This window comes from Tachyglossus aculeatus, chromosome 9 (genome assembly GCF_015852505.1).
Source record: "Tachyglossus aculeatus isolate mTacAcu1 chromosome 9, mTacAcu1.pri, whole genome shotgun sequence".
Classification (NCBI taxonomy): domain Eukaryota; kingdom Metazoa; phylum Chordata; class Mammalia; order Monotremata; family Tachyglossidae; genus Tachyglossus; species Tachyglossus aculeatus.
In genome coordinates, this window is record NC_052074.1 from 52,750,361 (window position 1) to 52,774,327 (window position 23,967).

Sequence of the window (23,967 nt, forward strand, 5' to 3'; positions counted from 1 at the left end):
GTGTCTTTAAAATCTAGCAACAATTTACCTTTTTGTCATTGCACAAAGCCCTTTCTACTATTTTCATTCATCCTTGGTATTTTGCAGAATTTCAAGTAAAGCTCTGATTCAGGTGGTGTTTTTTCTTCAAGTTTTATCACCTTTAGAGACACAAGACCTATCACTTAAAGGAGAAGCCAAATCAGAGATGGGCACAGTTAGCAGCCTAGCTTAATGGCAACATTTTATAGTATTATAACTTGTAGACCCCTCCCCACCCCTGCCTCCCCCCCCACCCCCAAAAAAAAACAAAGCAAAATTTAGGCCAAAAGTGTGTATTCCATCTTATGCAAATGGAAGTTCTAGAACTGAGACTATTCTACCGAAAGGCAGCCTCAGGCACAGTCTTAATATTAATGTCTGCAAGGCACCTCCCACACCCTAGAGACGATCAGATTGTGGATTCTTTTTTTAAGACAAACAAACTGACATAATGAGCTTCCTAATTCCTAATTATGTCATTTCAAAAACTAGAAATTACAAATACTCCAAAGATATACCTGAAACATTTTGTTTAAATAACAGGAGATTACCTGCAAATAGCATATAATCAAACTGTTTTTTGTTGCTGTTTCCTTATAGGGAAGATGTGTAATGCATAAATATATGAAAAATAAAATTCACAGTCAGTTTTAAAACTAGAATTCAAGTTTGGCTAATAAATCTTAATTTGTATAAGTATATTAACTCCTAAATACAACATAAAAGAGGCAGTACTATCAGATGTACAATTAAAGTATTATCACAGATTTTTTTTTTTACAATGAAAGAAGAAATTCGTTTCTGATAGAAAATTCCATTTTAACCAATAAATAGAACCACCTGAGTGCATTTCCAAATTCTTTTCACTTTGGGCAAATCCAGATTGGTTCATAACAACATTAAATAGCTTTTGGAAAAGTTAGCAGCAGTGCCGCAGCTGTGGTGCTTGCTTGTTCGTACTTGGTGAATTGCTAGAGGATGAAGCAGAACTCAGTGTGGGTGCTTTTTTTTTAATTCTTCTTTTTTTCACTTCTCATCTTAGCTGGCCTCTTCACAATCTTCCAATTCTGCTGGGGAGAAGGGAAAGAGTCGGGGGCGGAGGGGTTGGGGACAGACTCAGTCTCGGCCATCAGCTGACGCTCAACTGAGCAAACCCAATCAGTTTCACCTCATCTGGGATTTCTGAAGCATCACAGCCGGAGGCCTGCAAGATGGAGAGCCTGTATGAATGTTTACAAAAAAAAATAAACATCCAACTGCAACTAACCAACCCAACCCAACTAAACATCCAACTGCAGATAAACATCGGACTGCCTCCACACAAGGCTGGGGGCAAAGAAGCATTACGCGGGAAGCCAGGGTATATAAATGAGATGAGTATATAAATGAGATCTGGTCAGACCTGCAGCCTCCCCAGCGGCCAATTTTGTGGCCAATAAACAGGCCACCAACTTTCTCCGCAAACATACAGGGAAGCAGTGTGGTCCAGTAATAATAATAATGATGGCATTTATTAAGCACTTACTATGTGCAAAGCACTGTTCTAAGCACTGGGGAGGTTACAAGATGATCAGGTTGTCCCACATGGGGCTCACAGTCTTAATCCCCATTTTACAGATGAGGGAACTGAGGCCCAGAGAAGTGAAGTGACTTGCCCAAAGTCACACAGCTGACAATTGGCAGAGCTGGGATTTGAACCCATGACCTCTGACTCCAAAGCCCGGGCTCTTTCCACTGAGCCACGAGGACAGGCCTGGAAGTCAAAAAGACCTGGGCTCTAATCCCGGCTCTGCCAGCTGTCTGCTATGTGACCATGGGCAAGTTACTTCACTTCTCTGTGCTTCAGTAACCTCATCTGTAACATGGGAATTAAGACTGTGAGCCCCATGTGGGACACGGATTATGCCCAACCTAAGTAATCTGTATCTACCCCTGTGCCCAGTACAGCTCCTGGAACATAGTAAGTACTTAAATACCATTAAGAAAACCTCCACACTTGTTATTTGAAGACTTTCCCATTTGAAGACTTTTGCTACAAAGGGGAGAGTGGAACCATTTAATTAAACAGAGGAACTCCTGATGGGCTGTGTGCACAGTATAATTTGGTTTGAGAACAAAGCAACCCCTAAGTAAATAATCAAGATGTAAGTGACTACCTCAGATTAGGAGGCTCATCCTCAACCAATATTTTAACCAAAATGGATCATTTTCATCTTGAAAATAATCCACAGGAGAATTCCATTTGGAATACCTTAGACGTTTTGCACCTTAAAATCAGCTTCAGAAATAGTGTATCCAACTGCTGACTATATTTTCTTTCCCGAAAAGCCTGCGGAGACTGGGAATGTACTGCAACCTCAAGACTAATCAACTGATTTCTAAAAGTTCTTAATTTTGTTCCCAATGTTTGTCCCTCTCTCTTTCCCGCTCTTTCTGTGCCTATCAGTTCAACAACTTTTTCAACTAATCTTGCCCTCCATTTGGTCCTTAAATCAGAGTAGGTCACCACAGAATACAGGAATAAAATATTCTGATGAATAGTGGGGAATAGAAAGTTGCACATCAAAAGCACCATTTGACCCTTTCCTGGCACAGCCCCCAGCAAACTACTGTCACAAGAAACAACTTCTCAAAGAAAAGGGTCCTTAATCCTCCTCTGAACTCAAGCTCCTATCTGTAAGCCCCCTCTAGACTGTAAGTGTGATGTGGGCAGGAAATGTGTCTACAAACACTGTTACATTGTACTTTCCCAAGCACTTAATACAGTGCTCTGCACATAGTAAGCACTCCATAAATATGATTGATTGATCTACACTGCAGGCTCCTTGTGGGCAGGGAATGTATCTACCAACTCTTGTGTATGGTACTCTTCCAAGCAACTAATACGGTGCTCTGCACAGAGTTAAATGCTCAATAAATGCCACTGATTGATCTCAACGAACCTTAGCAATACATACTGCAGAACTCAGACTGTTTGGTAAAAGAAACCCTGCCCACCAAACAATGTCCCCAACAGGATAACGCTTCACTTTTTCCCTACTAAAGCCATTTTCACTTGGGAGTTGCCAAAACTGCCACACCAGATGATGAATGCTATAGAGTCCTCAAGTTTTTTACAAAATGAAATGAAAGAGTGACTGCAGAGGTTTTCTTCTCAGGCCAACCTGGGCACAGCTGTGGTGTCTTTCTTGCTCATTTTTTAAATGTTGGCCCCCGTATTTCCCCAATTTCATCTTGTTCCCTGACTTGCAGACGGAGAGTACATTGAATTAAAGCCACAGATGTAATGTTTGTTCCAAAGCGTTTCAAAGGCAACCTTTTGCCAGAAGTACAGCAATGGGTTCCAGTGCTATCTTGGAAATGGCCACATCAATACAAGAAGAAGGAAGTCATAGGAATGGGATATGAAGCAGGGCCAGTAAAGATTAAGTGACCTGAAAATCTTTAAAGGATAAAAAAAAATTGCTCTCCTCCTACTGAAAGGGGGCTGCTGTCTGCCCAGTCCATGGGGCTTCCCCTTCTCCTGTAACTAGCTAGTCCGGGCTACCAGACATCACCTACTACAGGCCAAACAGGGATACAGGCAAAGAGAGGGTGACAGCCCCTCATGATAACTGTGGTATTTGTTAAGCAGTTCCTATGTGCCAAGCACTGTACTAAGCACTGGGGTGGATACAAGCAAATCGGGTTGGACACAGTCCCTGTACCACATGGGGCTCAGACTCTCAGTCCCCATTTTCTAGATGAGGTAACTGAGGCAAAGAGAAGTGAAGTAACTTGCCCAAGGTCACACAGCGGACATGTGGCAGAGCCGGGATTAGAACTCCTGACCTTCTGACTCCGAAGCCCATGCTCTATCCACTACACCATGCTGCTTCTTGGTGGACTGCCCCACAAAACCCACCCCAAAGAGCAGCTGTCCAAACTGAGAAGCCCTTGGAGGATGGAACGTACTGTTTGATGCTGTGACTAACAAGCCCCAAAGGAATCTTACTTCAGGGCATATGCTTTCACTGGCCAACTCCACTTAAGGAGTCAGAGGACCTGGGTTCTTCTTCTTAAGTTATTTGTCAAGTGCTTACCATGGGTTAAGCACCGTTCTAAGCACTCCAGTATCTAGATATCAATTAATCAGGTCCAGATACAGTCCCTGTCCCACATGGCGCTCAAAGTCTAAACAGGAGGGAGAAAAGGCAACTGAAACACAGAGAAGTTAATGTGATTTACCCAAGATTACAGAGCAGGCAAGTGGAAGAGCCAAGATTAGAACTTAGGTCCTCTGACTCCGGCCCATGCTCTTTCCACAAGGCCCAACTGCTTCAATTTAGCACACTGAGCAATATTTTAGACCCCAGTATTGTACAGCACGAAGGGGGCCAAAGCACCTCAGTTCTTTTTCCGGCTGGAACCACAAAACCCCCAAGACCATCTGATGTGTAAGTCTCGTGGAGGCTGTTCCTCTGGCTGTCCAGAAAGCTGAGACTGCATAACAGGAGCGCAAGCCTTCAGCCAAATAGAGGATATTTTCCTGATCCATTCCAGCTGAGAGCACTCTCTGCTAACTCGTACCACTGTGGGGACCATCAGGCAGCATTGGGGCAGAAACCACCTTCTCCTGTGCCCAGGGAGCTCCTCCCTCTCTCTGGGCTGAGCTCCCTCTTTGAGTCCAGTCCCCGACCTCACTGCTCCGCTTCCTATGACACCGGTGATGGGCTTCCAGGTGGAGAACATGCTGCTTGGGTGCTGGGGGACTTGAGCTGTGAATGGGTCAGGGGAAGGCAGCTCCACTAGCAGCTGAGGGTTGAGATGTGTGGGGATATGGAACATTGCTTCCAAGCATTCTTATCAAGTCAAGCAGGAAACCAAGTTATCCAGGAACAGGGAATCTTTCTTTAAACTGAGTCTTTTCTCCACCATTATGACTTTTGTTACTCCTGTTTCCTACAGCTCCTGAGGGTTTTAAACATCCACTCAGGAAATGACTGGTCACCCACAGAACTGTCTGCATTTACACTGGAGGATACACTGAACACTGTAATGGTTCCAGGAGATGAAAGTTCTCTTTTAAAGAGCAATTGATAAAAGATAAAAATAAGAGGCAAACAGCTAATAGATAACAGAACGACGAACAGAATACGACAGAGTAAAAATGCTGCAAGAATCACTTGGTAAAAGGAAAAATGGATTTGAAACTGTGTCCTCTGTCAGGGTGTTAATGTGCTCTGTGCAAACTGAATCAGATAGGAGTACCATCAAATGGTTTGCAAATTTGCTAACTGATAACAACAGAAATGGAAACTTAGTATATTTTAAGAAGCAGAGTGGCTCAGTGGAAAGAGCATGGGCTTTGGAGTCAGAGGTCATGGGTTCAGACCCCGGCTCCGCCAATTGTCAGCTGTGTGACTTTGGGCAAGTCACATAACTACTCAGTGCCTCAGTTACCTCATCTGTAAAATGGGATTAAGACTGTGAGCCCCCCGAGGGACAACCTGATCACCTTGTAACCTCTCCAGCTCTTAGAACAGTGCTTTGCACATAGTAAGTGCTTAATAAATGCCATTAAAAAAAAAACTTGAGGGCAGGAGAGCCAGGGAGGAGTACACAGAGTCACATGTAGTTGGGATTTCATGTAATGCCTTCAGATTTCTATTTAAAGGGAAAGGGACAGGAAAGCAAGTTAAATTGTTACTTTTTTGGAGTACATTAGGCCAAGTGCTAAGCTCGGGATGGATGGAGAAAGCTGCATCCAATATCTTGTGTGAGGAAGACAGAAAAAGATATTCCGGCACGGAAGGAATGAAGGCAGAGAGATACAAATGAAGTTCAAATCTAGTCCCTGCAAACTAAGCCATAAAGATGTGTAAAAACCCAAAGATCAGGGTCTGCCCGAGGAATAAAGTCAAAGAGTAGAAAATGAAGAGGGGAACAAAGTCACCAATAAGAGACAGAAGCAAATTTCTCTCTTCTTGAACTGTTCCCCTAATCTCCTGATATTCACTTGGATCCAACAGCTAAAGCCCAATCAATCAATCGTATTTATTGAGCGCTTACTGTGTGCAGAGCACTGTACTAAGCGCTTGGAGGGAGGTTAAGTGATTTGAAAGAGGCCACCCAGAGGCAGAGCTGAGACTTCAAATCAGAGGTCACTGCTCAATACAACAGGCGTTGTTGCCTCCTCCACAAAGCTACAGAATCTATGACTATCCCAGACTGGTGAAAAGATATTTACGAGGTCAGGTATGGGTTGTATTAGTATTTTTTTTAAGATCAAACAATGCATGCCAGGGAAATATAAATCCTAAAGTGAACCAAGAACATTTTAGGAGAAATTTGGCCACATGGAAATAACAATTCTGGCTCATTTGGGCCGAGGAACTCTGCCGAATATTTCCAAAAGCCGGTAACTGCAGCTAAAGGTTCGGGAAATAGTTTCTAAACAGCTGTCTTAGATCAGGCCCCAGAGAAGCCAGCCGCCTAACCAAGCCGTTTTTGCTAAAAACAAGGTGATCACTCCAGAGAATTTCTGCCTTTGGAAATTTTTAAGGTCTTTCCAGTAGCTCAGCCTCTTGAAACCAGCCGAGAGCAGTGAGCCGGGAAGCTAATTGGCATAGTACTGAGAATTTACTGTAACTAATCATTTAAGCAAATTTAGCCTAGGCACATTTCCTATTTCATATCAGTAAGAAATGAAAAGTACTGGACTCTCCAAATGGAACTCACAGTGAAATCTTTGTTCTTTATCATGAAAGCAATCCTGTATGGTTTTTAATGGACCACAATGCCACTGACGTACAATTTCACAATTCACAGTCTCTGCCAGGTTTTCCTGCCCTCTATTGCCTAAAACAATTAGCAAAAGCAGCAAGTGCTCTCACTAACCAGACTTCATCCCTCCTTTTAGGCCAACCATTCTCTCTCCCGGCTTGACTTCACTCTGGGTTTGGATTTGACCTGGCATCCTTTGCCAGTCGACTCCTCTGGCCACCACACCAGAAGCTGCATTTATGATTTACAGCAACAGATGAGCTGCCAAACTATCCCTTTTCCATTAGTGCCCGTTAGTGCAATCTGAAGCCTGGAGCTAAAATATTACTTCTTTGTTCATTGGGCTTTGACTGAGCTGTTCAACAGTTACTTCCAATTACTTTAAACCTTTTTATGACAATCACTCTCTATTTTTAACAGCCAGCGTAGTTGGCTTACATTGCAGGAAAGCATTATCAGGGCCATGTTGCTTTGAATTTATTTTAATTTTGTACGTATTGCCCAGCTACCATGCTGGGTTGAAGTAAAATGGTAGGGTTTTCTAGTCCCATAAATGATCCTGCTTACCTACAATCAAGGCCACAGAAATGGGCAAAGCACACTCACTGGGCAGAAATTTTCCTGTTTTAATATGGAAATTTTCTTTAATTGTTGAAGAGGTGGACAGGGAAGGCAGAGTGTGAAAACAACAACAGAAGCTAAGAGAATGCGCTTGCTGTAAAATGGGAGCAGCATTTTGCCATTTCTACACAGATTTTTTTCCTTACCACGTTCAACTTTTCACTTACCAACTTAAAAGTCAATGTTTTCAAAGCTTTTGGATCGTCTACTATCTTCTGTAAATTAGCAGCCACTGAAAGAGAAAAACTGGGTGAAAAATTGGTGTAGGAATCACTTTAGCATTTGAGGTCCTTCAGCACAGTTCCTGAGAAATTGACTTTCATTGGAAGAAAGTTTAAAACAATTTCTTTCATCTACCCAAAAAAAGGCAGTGGGACTCCTTAAAAATGACTAAATTAGAATTAATCAGTCAGCCAGTCAATCGTATTTATTGAGTGCTTACTGTGTGCAGAGAGTACTGCCCTAAATACTTGGGAGAGTACAATATAACAGAGGTGGTAGAAATGTTCCCTGCCCACAGGAGCTTAGAGTCTAGAGGGAGAATCTGGCCAGTGGGTCCCCAGAAGTCTCCCACAGCACATTTATTTATTATATCAATGTCTGTCTTTCCCTCTGGACTGTTAGTTGCTGCGGGCAGGGAACTTATCTACCAACTCTGTTCTACTGTACTCTTCCAAGAGCTCTGCACATAGAAAGCACTCAGTAAATACAACTGATTGATTTATTGACAGAAATGCTCTGCTGTGTAAACTGCAGGCAGTGACAAAGAAAAAAACTGCCCCAATGCTAAAACAAAATGAAAGGCATCTGTAAAAATTCCACTATTTGTCTTCCTAAATACCTATGACTCTAAGAAGAGGGAGGGGCAAAGCAGAAGTGTATTAAAGAGGGATCCTTAAATCTAAAAAAAAAAAGAGCAAAAAGGAAAAAGGTAAACACTTTCAATCCCCCTTCTGGGAAGATCACTCAAACGTCAGGTCTACCTTGTAACCAAAGCAACTAAATACAGTAGCTAATCACTACACATCAGGCAAACATTTTATTGCTTTAAAGTGCAGTGACTTATTGAACTAGCTCAGCATAATCTCAAACAATATCAGAGTTTGCTTAACAAGTTCAGAATCTGACTGTCAGTTACTGTTCAAAGCTGTCAGTTGACACTGTATTACTTTATAGTGCTGGAACCGTTTCAGAGCAGTATGCCCCATACCTCTCAGGAATGTTTAGACTCTACCAAAACACAGAACAAATACAAGTCTGGATGCCCTGGGAAGTTTAATGGAAAAGCCCTCTTCCTGCCCTCTCTCTCTGGAGGATGCTTTTGGATTAATCAAAGCCTACAGTGACCACAGATTATTGTTTTGCTTTGACATTAATAACTATGGACCCCAATTTTCCCATCTGTTAAATGTTAATAGATGGAGAAACTAGGGAAAGAAATGAAAAAAAAAAACTAACCTCATTGTAATTTTGGTTCCTCTAAGGAGAAACTATTCTTCCGTTATATAATTAGATTCTTAAAAAACACAGCTGTAGGTGCCAATAATTTATATGCTACAGCAGCAACCCTCTGAAGTTTTAAATAGAAAGCAAGCCTACAAGAGAAGAAAATCTATTTGAAGTTCGACCTGAAGGTCGACCGAAATGAAATCAGCAGCACCAAGTCTTATCGCACATTGGTCAATCAATCATTCAATGGTATTTACTGAGCACTTACTGTGTGCAGAACAGTGTACTACGCGTTTGGGAGAATACAGTACCCAAGAGCTGGTAAGCACGTTCTCTGCCCACTATGAGTTTACAGCCTACAGATGAGCTACCAAGAACTAACTTCTTCTATTTGATAGTTATTATAGTAATCTTCAGTGTACCCTACTTTTAATCTAGATTTTGCCTATAAATTGCCTATAAAATTTTAATTACAATATATCTATTTCAAACTCTAGTTCTTCCTCCCACTCTGCATTGTGAGGAGGTACTTATTGTTCAAATTCTCTCCATCCAATCTCCCTCTCAATCGCACACACATATACTCCTTTTTTGTAACCTAAGCACTCATAAGGTGCAAGGAGTCACCGACCAGTATTTTATCTGAGGCTCCATGTGCACTTCACTGTTCATTTCTGATAGTAAAATCCACTGGTTATTTCCTGCTGGGAGCCCAGTCTCCTGGAGCTAACAGCCCGGCTGGCTCCAGAAACCAATATTTTCATGTCAGAACATCCTGACTGGACAGGATAGAAATTGCAGCATTAATTTTCTCCAAAAAATAAAGTGTCCTAATGGGTTCTCTGATTTTGGCAAATTTCACCAGCTGCTATAAAGGCTCCATTTAAATTTTACTTCTCAATATCCAACAGCCTTTTGACCGATGCTGACAATTTACTGGTTCGTTCTGGGCCATCAGTCTCCAGTCGGTTTCAGATGCTTCATCCCAAAATTGAGCTAGGTCCTACCTGCCGATATACAACCCTAGATTGTGATCGTATATCATTCTCAATATAACCTCCATGCACTGAGACTGGTTGGCCAGGTGGTCCAGGATATGCAAGCTGGGTATTGGAAGGCAAGATTACCTGTTTAGGACAATTATCCTAAAAAGCAAGTTGTTCAATTGTGAATCTGCACCTCAGGAACATTAGAAATTCAAATGATCTTTAATCGGCTCAAAGTGAAAAATACCAAAACTGGCCACTTACCTGATTACTTAACCCAGCTGCTAGACTTATTTTCAATTTACTTGATTCTAATTTGTTGCAAAGTGCTATAAAATACCTTCATCTGACACCACATAAAATTCAGAGTGATGGTAATTTTTTTCCAGTAGAAAGGCTCATTAAAGGGAAGGGTGAGCTCTGTAACTCCCCGGCAAACTGTGCACCTGGATTTCAAAAATAAAAATTCTCTTTACCTGGAAAGTGGATTGGAGAGGGCTGGGGGCTGCTGCCTATTTAGGGTTTCTGAAGTGAGTGCTCAGAAAGCAAAAATCCCCACTCTGCTGACTGGAACCTGTAAGCTGAGTGACTGCCAACAGCTCTCTCCTTTCAGATCCCTGCTCCCGGCTTCGCCTGGTTTACTCAATAAACTCTCTCCACTCCCAATCAGAGGTATTTACTAAGCACTTAGTATACACAGAGCACTGTACTAAACACTTGGGAGAGTACAATAAAATAGAGTCAGTAGCTACATTCCCTGCCCATAAGGAACTTACAGTCTAGAAGAGGAGACAGACATGAAAATAAATTATGGCTATGTCCTTAAGTGCTGTGTGATGAGGGTGGGATGAATACCAAGTGCTTAAAGAGAACAGAACCAAGTTCATAGGCAATACTGTAGGGAGAGGGAATAGGGGAAAGAGGGATTAGTCTCCAGTGGCTGCCTGTCAACCTACAAATCAAGCAAAAACTCCTCACTCTCGAATTCAATGCTCTCCATCACCTTGCCCACTCCTACCTCTCCTCCCTTCTCTCTTTCCACAGCCCAGCCCGCACCCTCCACTCCTCTGTTGCTAACCTCCTCACTGTATCTCGTTCTTGCCTGTCCCGCCGTTGACCCCCGGACCACGTCTTTCCCCTGGCCTGGAATGCCCTCCCTCCACACATTCACCAAACTAGCTCTCTTCCTCCCTTCAAAGCCCTACTGAGAGCTCACCTCCTCCAGGAGGCCTTCCCAAACTGAGCCCCCTTTTTCCTCTCCTCCTCCCCATCCCCCCCACCCTACCTCCTTCCCCTCCCCACAGCACTTGTATATATATATATATATATCTGTACAGACTTATTACTCTATTTATTTTACTTGTACATATTTACTATTCTATTTTGTTAATGTTGTGCATATAGCTTTAATTCTGACGATTCTGACACCTGTCTACCAGTTCTGTTTTGTTGTCTGTCTTCCCTCCTAGACTGTGAGCCCGTTGTTGGGTAGGGACTGTCTCTGTATGTTGCCTACTTGTACTTCCCAAGCACTTAGTACAGTGCTCTGCACACAGTAAGCGCTCAATAAATACGATTGAATGAATGAATGAATAATTAGTTGGGGAAGGCCTTTTGGAGAAGATGCGACTTTAAGGTGGCAAGAGTGATCATCTGTCGGATACGAGGGGGAGGGAATGCCAGGCCAGAGGGAGGATTGGTAAAAAGGGTCAGTAGCAGGATAGATGAGACTGAAGATAGATGAGCACGATGCCACTGGAGGATCAAAGTTAGTGGACTGTACTGGTTTGTAGTAGGAAATCTGCAAGATAAGGTGGAAGGGAGAGAGCTGATTGAGTGCTTTATAGCTGATGGTAAGGATTTTATTTAGGCAGAGATGAGTGGACAATTACCAGTCTTGGATTTTTTTTTTTTAACAAACCTACTGGAGCAACAGTACACTGGGCTGCAGGGTGGAAATTCATTATTTGATGCAGAAAACCAGCCTTCCTCCCCATCCCTGCCCCACACATGACCCCAGATCGCCCATCAAGAACCAGGATGAGATAATCTGTCAATGAAACGTCAGTCACTGGCACTGCTCACTATTGTTCTCACCCACTTTTAGACTGGCAGGATAGCAGCAGGTCCACAATGACTGCTTACACTTGGCACATTTCTATTTCTAACAATTAGTCTCGAGGCACACTTTTCTCCTTAGACATTAGCGTATTTCACAAAAATCCACCCGGCACTCTTGTCCTGTGGGTTGATAGCTCAAATTAAATACATTAAGATAATTTTCCAGCAAAAACCAAAGGAAGGAATAAGCAAAGTGTACCAGGAAAGCTCCAGGTATTTCTGTAAAAGCTCAAATATTCTGAGCTACATCCAAAGTGTCATTCTTTAAGCACTCCAACTGCAAAGCCACCTGATCTCAGGATCAACCAAAATCCCTTTACTGAACCCAAGCCTGAGGACTGCAATTAAAAGTGCTTCAATAATGATGTCTTTTATTAAATGATTACTATGTGGCAAGCACTATACTAAGGACTGTGTAGACACAAGATAATTATTACGTGGGACATAATCTCTCTCCCATTTGGACTCATTTGCTAAGTAGAAGGAAGACGGGTATTGAATTCCCAATTTACAGTTGAGGAAACTGAGGCACAGTGACATTAAATCCAAAATCACAAGCAGCAGAGCTAAGCCTAGAACCAAAAACTCCTGACTCCCACATCCAATCTCTTTCCGCTACACCATGCTCCATGGCTGCAGAATTAAAGGGAGACGGCTTCCCTGCCTTCAGGGAGCTAGCAGTTTAAATGGTGGGGCAAGATTCAACATCTTAGAAATGCACACCATTCCCTGTATGCATGAATACACATATGAAATGCTACAGAAAACATACATAATCATACAGACGGGGAAGTGTGAAGATCATAATCATACAGACGGGGACGTGACTACTGAGGATATTTCAAGTCCCCCAGATCTTGGCAGATTCAGCCATCCTTAGATTTTCCTAAGGAAGTTTTCTATGTTCAGGGTAGAGTCCTTTCCACCAGGCTACTCAGGCAACTGAGAAAGCCTTCCTGGTTATCCATCTTGAAGCTGCTGTGTTTTCCAAGTCCTTTTTACCAGAGTGATTTCTTGAATGGAGGAGCAAGAGAAAAGGGGGCTGGAGCTATTCTGCTAATGACCTGAGGAGTTTCTGCAAAAATGAAGTTTTTTCTCCCTGGGAACACATGGGCAGTCATAGATTTAGAAAACCTACGAACCTCAAACCTGAAAATCTAAAAACCAGCCAAGTGTACATAGTCATATATTTCCATCACATTTCCTCATGCCTTATTAAAAACATTTAATACGCATTCACTGCAGTGTTAATGGTTTTGGCATCTTTGGCAGCAGTATTTCACCTTCCAGCTTGGACACGTGGCTGCTGGCTGAGTTTCTGGCTTAATACTCTTAAAGGGGCTATTTATAGCTCATAGCCTGTCCATTCACCAGAAAGACAGGTGTTTTGTGATAAAAAGATAGTGTTCATACCAAATACACACTCTATATGTATATTTTCTAACTAGTGACCCTAAGTTGAAAATGGACATATTTCCCTTGCTTCAACAACATTTCCAAAGGAGAGAAGAAAATGTCCTCAATGGGAAACAGCACCAATTTCCCAGCCACAGGCCAAATACAGAGACACAAATGCTGGGGAACAAGAAGATAATGAAGAAAATAATATTCTTCAGCAGCCATCACTACAACCTATTTAGAAACTTATTTGCATTTGCTCACATTTCAGCCAAGATTTATGAAAACTACTCTCTCCAATTCACTGAAATCTCCTTGAGGGCAGCAATTGGGACAAGTCTGTAGTAATACTAAGCATTTAACCAACACCACAATTACTATTATGATGTGCTATGGTGCTCGGGTAGATACAAGATAATCAGGTCAGAAACGGTCACTGACCTATATGGGGCTCACAGTCTAAATAGGAAGGAGAAGAGGCATTGAATCATCAGCCTATCATTGGTATTTATCAAATAATAATAATAATAATGATGGCATTTATTAAGCTCTTACTATGTGCAAAGCACTGTTCTAAGCGCTGGGGAGGTTACAAGGTGATCAGGTTGTCCCACAGGGGACTCACAGTTTTAATCCCCATTTTATAGATGAGGTAACTGAGGCCCAGAGAAGTGAAGTGACTTGCCCAAAGTCACACAGCTGACAATTGGCAGAGCCGGGATTTGAACCCATGACCTCTGGCTCCAAAACCCGGGCTCTTTCCAATGAGCCATGCTGCTTCTCATGGCTTCTCATGGAATACTTAGTGTGTTTCGTAGGAGGAGGAGCAGCATCACTTAGTGGCAAAAGCCCAGGTCTTGGAGCCATTAGACTGGGGTTCTAACCCCAACTCTGCCACTTCCCTGCTGTGTGACTTTAGACAGGTCATTTCACTTCAATGGGCTTCAGTTTCCTCTCCGTAAAATGGGGATTTTACAGAGAAGGCCTGTTCTCCCTCCTCCTTAGACTGTGAGTGCCATGTAGGACAGGGATTGTGTTTGACCTGATTAACTTGGTTCTACCTCAGCTCTTAGAACAGTGTTTGATGCATAGTATGCACTTAAAATAATAATAATAATAATAAACACTGTACTAAGGACTAGGGAGAGTTCGATATGGGTAGGTGGACCAATCCTTGTCCACAAGGAGCTCACAGTCTCATTTTACAAAGAAGTGACTCATCTAAGGTCATATAAGCAAGCAGAAAAGCTAGGATTAGAACTAGGTTCTCTGACGCCCAAGTCTGTGATCTTTCCACTAGGCTGTGCTGCTTCTTATCAATCAATCAATGGCATTTATTAGGTTGCTTACAGCGTGCAAAGCACTGTACTAAGCACGTGGAAGAGTACAATGCAATGAGCTTACAGTGTAGCCTCATTAATTTAACAGAGGCCTAGGCATACTTTGAGAGAATCAAGGAAAGTGCATAGTCTTAAAATCCCTGCAAAGCAAGTAGATAGTGAACTCTGGTTTTATAAAGCGGCTAAATGTTTTGTTCTTCGTGGGCTTCCCTCTGTCTAATGGTACTGGCCGGTCTCTTTGGCCGCTGCTGCACCCTGGACTGATGGTTTAAAAGAATCATTAAAAATGATTCTGAGAGCTCTTTTCTGGGTCACAGCTAAGAACTCAGAGCCCCTCTTCAAGGAGTGGAAATTTGGATTATTTTTCCCTATATCTATTCCCTTGCACTTGCTCACTTTAAAGCGCACTGGCCTCTTTTCTACCCACTCAGCTCCAAGAGATAGTTAGGTAATATATTCCTATCTGTCCAGTAATTCACAGTGTCAAATGCAAGCTTGGTGATTTCACTGCACACTCCATCTTCTCTGCCTCTTCTACACCAGAAGGGGGGGGGGGGGGGGGGGGGAACCACATCCACATTCTCTTGTACTTTCTCAAACACTTAACACTTAGCATAGTGCACAGTACATTGTAGGCCCTCTGTAAATACCACTACTGCTGCTGCTACTACTACTACAATTAAGAAGGTGTTAAAGCCAAGCATAGCACTGATCTCTGGGGGATCTCACTATTTCCATTTCTCCGTCATGAAAAATATTCACTTATTCCTACCTTTGAGTAAGTGTGAAGACAGTTGTTGCCTAGAACAACAGGCAGTAGTAGAAGTAGTCCACATTGTAAAGAATTGCTGAGAATCAGGAAATACCACCCCTGGAGATAGACTGTTAGGCAGACTTTGATACCATGATGGCAAATCTAATAGCACAGCCAAAGGGAAGTTTACCTTGAATAAGAGTGCAAACACAACATAAAATATTGCTCTCCAATGTATTTCAACCATAAGTCTGAAATCACTATATGGTATTGGATGTTCCACTTACATGAAAGTAATAACTTGAAAAGGACGTATTCTGACTTAGTAACAGTTGCAAGCAAGACATAAGGCATCGATGTAATGGTCAGCTTTGTAACAATGATTGCTGAAGAACCAACATTACAACCAACTTTTTGAAACTATGACATTTTTTGCAGAATTACGTTTTTAAGTCTTATTTGCAATTTTAGTATCAAATCATGTGGAAAATTCAGAAGACAGCTAAACCTAATGGATTCAAGTCAGAAACAGAATGCATTAGGGACAATCTCCCCCTCAAATAAAAAAAAAATCTCAATACAAAATACTCCAGAAGCATCACAAGAGCCAGAGCTGCTTGTTAATCACCTTTAGCTATCTTCGGCAGAAGTTTTGTTTCTCCAGTGTCAAAAACTACCGTGGTTAGTTAGTTGAAATTCTCCACACAGCTTGAAATTTAACCCTAATGGCTTCCGAACAGGGAAAAGTTCGGGAAGAGCTAAAATTAATGAGACAGTAAATACAGTAATATGAAGAATGCTATTTAGATCACAGAGCCAAACCAGTCAACTGAGGCAGAGCCATCTGGCATAAGCACAAAGCACAGAGAGAACCTGAAACTTTCTGAGACTGAAGTCTGGTGGCTCCACTCCAAACAGTAACATTTCCAACATCCTGACCAATGGGCAAGTGGAACTGAGTGCAGCTTAGTCTGTCCTCCTTCTTAGCTGCCCAAATGAACAAAAACATGGGTTTTTCAGGCAGTTCCCTGACCAAATGCAGTGGAAAGCTGCTTCTCTTTAAAAAACAAAGAGCTTCATCTGAGGATTGGCCTACCACAGGGGAGTCAGCATGACTCAATGGATCAAGAAGCAGCTTAGAGAAGAGAACATAAATTCACACCAGGCTTTTATACTTTGTGACCTCAGTTAAGTTTTACCTAATCTCTCTTTGCCTCAGACTCTGCGGCCAGAAAGTGAAAATGACAATACTAAATTACCTTATACGATAGTTTTGGCTGACAATTAGAATCATTTTAGAGGATAATTCTGTAGCTCTTTGAAAGCTTAAATAAAATTCATCACTACTGATAATGCTTAATGCACACTGTGTTTAATGTTGGTTGCCTGACTTATGAAGTCAAGAGCCTTATCCATTAGGCTTTTCCAGGTAGTTTCCTGCTACAGTGCTAATAGAGAAGAAGGTGGTCCAGTTAGTAGATGGAATTCCACCTCCTGAGGAACACCAATGCTTCAAATGACTCTTCAGGTCAGGAAACAAAACCGCACATGCAAAACTGGACCAATGGCGTGTTCTGGGAACAGCATTTCTTACATTACTAATCCAGCAGCACCTGCCCTCTGAGGATCTACCAGTACAGGAAAAATATGGCTCCTCTTTGCGAATGTAACGTTCTGAACCAGAAACTTTGGAAAAGGGCCTTGTCTAAAAATCAAAGATCTCCCTAAGAAAGGGCTTCAATCACATTTTAACTTAGAGTTCTGAAGTCTTGCATGACGTGTGATTTTTTTCTAAAATAGTCTTGGAATTTTTGAAACACAATCACTGAATTTCAATGGCTCCAAACAAGCCTTTCAAAAACATTTTAAAATTTAATAATAATCACGATAATTTTTATTATGTGCTTTCTATGTGCCAAGTGCTGGGATAGCTACAAGATGCTCAGATTGGACCCTGTCCCTCATATGGACAGTGTACTAGTCTACTAGTAGACTACTATCACAAGCCATATGGCCTAGTGGAAAGAGAACATGCCTGGAAGTCAGGAGACCTGGGTTCTAAACCTGGCTCAGACACTTGCCTGCTTGTGACCCCCCAGCACAAGTGCTTAGTTCAGTGCTCTGCACACAGGGAGCACAGAATAAATACCATTGATGATGATGATTGGCAAGACACCTAACTTTTTGGTGCCTCAGTTTCCTTATTTATAGACTGGGGATTAAATATCTGTAGTCCCTCCTCAGACTGTGAACCCCATGCAGGACAGAGACTTAACACAATGCTTGGCAAAGAGAAAAATACTTGTATACAATTATTAATACTAGTATTATTATTAATCTCCCAGTCACTGCAACACTGAAAAAGACACTTTGCCTTGTTCCTACCTAAGCCACAGTGTTTGGGGAAACACATGGAACATCCTTGACTTTAGCTGCTCTTATACACTGCAGGGCTTATCCCCCAAGTCATGAGCCTTCGTTACATAGATTTCTCTAGCTCTAGTTCCATGTCCAGCACCACCAGGCTGAGCCCCAAATGGATTGGTTTAGAGAACTTCAAACTTACTTGAATGGGGCTGAGGCCAACCTTAAATGAACTGAAGGACCATTTCCCCCAGCACAGATATTCAAGACCCGATGAAAAAGCTCTCTGGATGGGAACCATTTGAGAGTGTGGCAAGGGAAAAGAAAGCTTCGTGGTGAAGATCTTTAGGCTCACTCAGGAGAAAGGAGGGACAAAGGACTGACTGAAGAGTGGCTAATGCATTTCTTTTGCTTGACAGAGAAACAAAAGGAATCCAAATGAGAAAGTGTAGTCCTGGTGAAGATACTGAAAATTCTGATATGGGAGAATAGTATCAACATTCAGGGTACATTATTTATGAAGGGACAGGCACCGGGATTTCATCAAAGAAAGATTAAGGTTACCAAATTTGCTTAAATGTATGGCACACATTACCCGGCTGGTAGATAAGAATAAAAGAGAGGATACAATTATGCTGGATTTCAGTATTTGACATTCTACTATATAAACAGACTGATTTACACTTTTAAGAGCAGAAAACACTGCTACAGAATGGTAGAAATAGATTGCGCATTGGCTGCAGGGATGTAAAATGGATAGAGAAAACAAAACATTTCTGGCTGGGAAAGAGATAAGAGAGCATACAGTCAGGTCGTTATATGGCTCGCTGCAGTGGCTCCCAATATAAATAGAGATGTTGATAAGTCCAGAACTAGGTATCATTTCTCCAATGATCAGGATAAGGGACTCATGCAGGGAGCTAATGAGTCCAGGCACAGAAACGAATCAGAAGGATGCAGGATACAAAACAGCAGCAAGATAGAGATACTGACTTGGGGGTGATCATCAATAATGCACTACGGGAAAAGAAATAGCTGCACACTGTTTGACTGCGGTGAAAAGGACAAACAAGACCTTAGGATGCATACACAGAGTTGGAGAGTATAAATCAGGGGAGATTATTCTGGTGCTATTGAAGACAGCAAAATCTCATTTATTGAACACAAAGCTGCTCTCCCCTTCCTCTTACCTCTCTGGTCGTTCTTTCTCAGTCTCTTTTGCAGGCTCCTCCTCCCCCTCCCATTCTCTCACTGTGGGGGTTCCCCAAGGTTCAGTGCTTGGTCCCCTTCTGTTCTCGATCTACACGCACTCCCTTGGTGACCTCATTCGCTCCCACGGCTTCAACTATCATCTCTACGCTGATGACACCCAGATCTACATCTCTGCCCCTGCTCTCTCCCCCTCTCTCCAGGCTCGCATCTCCTCCTGCCTTCAGGACATCTCCATTTGGATGTCTGCCTGCCACCTAAAGCTCAACATGTCGAAGACTGAACTCCTTGTCTTCCCTCCCAAACCTTGCCCTCTCCCTGACTTTCCCATCTCTGTTGACGGCACTACCATCCTTCCCGTCTCACAAGCCCGCAACCTTGGTGTCATCCTCGACTCCGCTCTCTCATTCACCCCTCACATCCAAGCCATGACCAAAACCTGCCAGTCTCAGCTCCACAACATTGCCAAGATCCGCCCTTTCCTCTCCATCCCAACCGCTACCCTGCTCATTCAAGCTTTCATCCTATCCCGTCTGGACTACTGCATTAGCCTTCTCTCATCTCCCATCCTCGTGTCTCTCTCCACTTCAATCCATACTTCATGCTGCTGCCCGGATTATCTTTGTCCAGAAACGCTCTGGGCATATCACTCCCCCCTCAAAAATCTCCAGTGGCTACCAATCAATCTGCGCATCAGGCAGAAACTCCTCACCCTGGGCTTCAAGGCTCTCCATCACCTCGCCCCCTCCTACCTCACCTCGCTTCTCTCCTTCTACAGCCCAGTCCGCACCCTCCGCTCCTCCACCGCTGATCTCCTCACCGTACCTCGCTCTCGCCTGTCCCGCCATCGACACCCGGCCCACGTCATCCCCTGGGCCTGGAATGCCCTCCCTCTGCCCATCCGCCAAGCTAGCTCTCTTCCTCCCTTCAAGACCCTGCTGAGAGCTCACCTCCTCCAGGAGGCCTTCCCAGACTGAGCCCCTTCCTTCCTCTCCCCCTCGTCCCCCTCTCCATCCCCCCCCATCTTACCTCCTTCCCTTCCCCACAGCACCTGTATATATGTATATATGTTTGTACATATTTTTTACTCTATTTATTTATTTATTTTATTTGTACATATCTATTCTATTTATTTTATTTTGTTAAGTATGTTTGGTTTTGTTCTCTGTCTCCCTCTTTTAGACTGTGAGCCCACTGTTGGGTAGGGACTGTCTCTATATGTTGCCAATTTGTACTTCCCAAGCGCTTAGTACAGTGCTCTGCACATAGTAAGCGCTCAATAAATACGATTGATGATGATGATGATCTAGTGGACAAGTTTCACTGCTGGCTGGCAGCAAAGTTGAGCTCCACGGGAGGGCTATTTTCTTGATGAAACTTCTGGGTCCTTTTGGCTCCTAAAAGGACAATTTTTTGGACACTAGAATCATTTGATGTAGTCAGGTCACTGGATAGAAGCAGTGGGGATTTTCAAATAACTGAATTTAAGAATCCAGTTCCATGCAGTTGTGGCCAACTGTAGTAACCATCTGTTTACTTACTTTCACATCATCTTCCTGCACATTCTCCGCTCTACAAATACAGGCAAAAATTGAAATTGCCTGAAAAACTCCCTTTAGGGTATGACGTACCAAAATGGAGAGATGTAGGAAAACAAAAACCCTCAGCCGAAAAAAATAATGGAGGACAAAATTCTTTCTCCAGACACGTCTTATTTTCCTGTTGGTAAGCCTGACTGGATTCATTTCCAGCTAGTGTGGCTGACAGATTAGAGGGCATGGAGTTCTAAGTTGACAGAGGATCTGCTCTGTGCACTTCAGAGTCCAAATGTAGGTCCGTATTCCGGCACAGACAAGATGGCGCACATGGGACTTCGGGAGGTTCACATCTCTCAAAGAAATGACAGCTTAATCTGCTTCTGAAGTAACATATTCCTCCTAACATATTCCAGAAGCAACGTTGGTTTTTCAAAGCAAAGGCAAATAGATGGCCACTTAACTCAGTTTGGCTTTATTTATACATTCACCTCAGACAGGGAGTTTTAAAAATTGCAGAGAGCTCTGCGTAACAAATCAAAGGAAGACCAATGCATCAATCATCCATTAGACACTGATGTAAACAAGCAGACTATTAAACAACAGAAAATCTTGATCAAAGTTTCCCCAACTGGAGATCTAGTAGGGTTTATTTTAAACTCTGGTAGCGGAAGATTAAAACCTCCTGTTGTCCCATAACAGAATTTAATATGAGAAGTCATGTATTGGTTCTAAAAGGTTTAAGGGGGGAAAAAAGAAGCCAGCAGCAGGCTGAAAGCTGGAGAGCCGATCAGGAGATCGCCGAGGAGCCAAGACAGCTGAAGGGTCTAAATCTAGTTCCTCAAGGATAGGGACTGGGTCTTTTTTTCTGCTTCCTAATTTCTCTCAGTGCACAAGATGGAGGTCGGCCCTGAGAGGGAGCTCAGGAAATGCTGGTGAGTGAAGTAAATCAAAAGAACATGCTGTAGGGAATTGTAAGGTATCCCCCACCATTTTTAATGGCATTTTGTTAAGCGCTTACTATGAGCCAGGCACTGTACTAAGCACTGGGGTAGATAAAAGCTATTCAGGTTGGACACAGTTCAGGGACTGCACCCAACCTGATTTTCCTGTGTCCACCCAAGCACTTAGTAAAGTGTCTGGCACAGGGTAAGCATTTAACACATGCCACAATTATTATTATAATAATTATTATTATTATTCACTACACAGGCCCATCTTGCCACTCTCTCCTCATAACCAAGTTGTAGTTGAGACTTTATAAAACACAAGCCAAGGAAGAGAGGCTGTGACCCCTTACAAGCGGCTGATACATGGGATACCACAAGGCAGACTTGGAGATTGGGCTCAAAGATTTCCCCTACCCAAACGACATTTGGCATACTAACACCCATTACTACCCTCCACTAGCTAAATATTTATTCTCCCAGGTTCCAAAGAATTCAGTTGCAGATGAGGCCACAATGATTTACTCAAAAATTACTTGCAAATTATTTGAAAAGGTGGCTTGAGTTGGCTGTGTCTAAGTAAGGGATATCAGAATATACCAAGAAATGAGAAATTATGAAATAAAAAAATGAATAAACTCTTTCCAGAATAACGTGGGGAAAAATGACTGTAGATTCTGCTTTCTATTTGCTAGGCCATAAACCTCCAATGCTATAACAGAGTAGCATGTGGAGAGAAAAAAAACAGGGATATAAGGATATATTCATATTTATATTCACATAAATATTCATATTCATATTTACTGTTTAAGACTGGCCTTCTCCATGAACTCCAGCCAACAAAACAACTCAATGAATAATCCACGTGGAAAATCACTTCCAACAATAGACCGAGTAAACCAACATACAAGGCTATTGATCTTCTCCCTCCTTACACTATGAGCCCCATGTGGGACAGGGACTGCATCTGACCTGATTGACTTGTATCTACTCCAGTGCTTAGAACAGTGCTGGACACATAGTAAGCACTTAAATACCGTAATCATCACCATCAACATGCAACAGAAGAGCTAGTATGCAATTACTCCAACTATTTGATTTCAGGGAAAAATGGCAGTTACATTATAAAGCAAAATAAAAAATTCCTTTTGGAATCCAAATTCCAAAATCAGTGAAGCCAACTTTCTCTTTTCTTCTCTAATCTTATAAACTGAATGTCACAGTTCATTGGGTCAATATAATAAAAAGGGTCACAATTAGTTTGTAAAATTATAATGCAAATTTACCCAAAATGTTATTCATATAAAAACTATCCCATAATGAAAGATGCCCTTCCCAAAACATATCATTCCATCCTTATGCTCTCTTTGTAGCTAGGTTAGGAGAATTCAAGGATCTAACAGTAAATACACAAAGACACGGAGTTCCTCTGGAAACACAAATTCACTTCAAAGCCAAGCATAATGCAATGGAAGCAGAGTACACTGCATACTCACAGCCTGATTTTCATTGAGTTTTGCTCAAGTCATTTAGATCCTAAACACATGAGGTAAAGTTCATCTTTAAAAGAATAATAGGATCACTGATGTTTTTGGAGAAAATGAGTGAATGGATCCCCTCTCAACTGTTAGAAAAATAAATCTACTGTTAATTAGTACATAACCTTGGAAGCTTGGCCCAGGCAATCATTCTAAAGGTCTTTTTGCCTAAATAGTTGGGAAAAGACACAGAGATTTAGGTAAGACATTGGGACAGTGGTAGGGAGAAGCAGGTAACAACTCAGAAACAGTGATGAAATAGGGAGTAAATTTCACAGGCTCTCACTGTGAACATTTTATTTCGTTAATATGTTTGGTTTTGTTCTCTGTCTCCCCCTTCTAGACTGTGAGCCCACTGTTGGGTAGGGACTGTCTCTATATGTTGCTAACTTGTACTTCCCAAGTGCTTAGTACAGTGCTCTGCACACAGTAAGTGCTAAATACGATTGATTGATTGATTGATTGATTGATTGTGAACCAAAGATGAGGGAGGTGTGTGCTACAGCCAATATTCCTCAATGGAGAAGCCCAGAGGCATTTCCCCAAGAGGTTCAATTTGTTAAATTAAGATTCAGGGAAAAGAATCTGGGCTAAAGCAATTTTTAAAAATCAGTTTTCCACAGTTTTGGATCACTTGTTAACATAAATAGAAGTCAAGGCCTGAATTTGAGGAGAAACACAAACTAGTATTCAAAGCTGAAATTCTGAATACTAAATGAAGTTGAGAAAATGGACCAGAATACACAGCTAGCAATGGAAACAGAATGTGAACCACTTCCAGAAAAAGAGGATCTGTCTAAAAAGTAAATATAGCAGTTGGCCAATTCAAAGAAAGCAGCACAGAATGCTTTTTTTCCCCTTTTTGGTTTCAAGTATTATGAAACAAAGCAAGGTACTAGTTCAACAAAGGCCAGTTTAG

The 23,967-nt window shown here is 42.2% G+C and overlaps 1 protein-coding gene across 2 annotated transcripts in view; it reads right to left on the minus strand.

Annotated features, from left to right (window-relative positions):
* Positions 1-280: 280 nt before the first annotated feature.
* STK39 (serine/threonine kinase 39) overlaps positions 281-23,967 on the minus strand; it is a 218,150-nt gene continuing 194,463 nt past the window's right edge. For both annotated transcript variants that reach the window (XM_038751810.1, XM_038751809.1), the window contains 2 exons: positions 7,575-7,639; positions 281-1,225 (listed from right to left, as the gene is read on the minus strand). In XM_038751810.1, the coding sequence (XP_038607738.1) occupies positions 1,151-1,225; positions 7,575-7,639 (140 nt within the window). In that variant the 3' untranslated portion in view covers positions 281-1,150. The remainder of the gene's footprint in view (positions 1,226-7,574; positions 7,640-23,967) is intronic.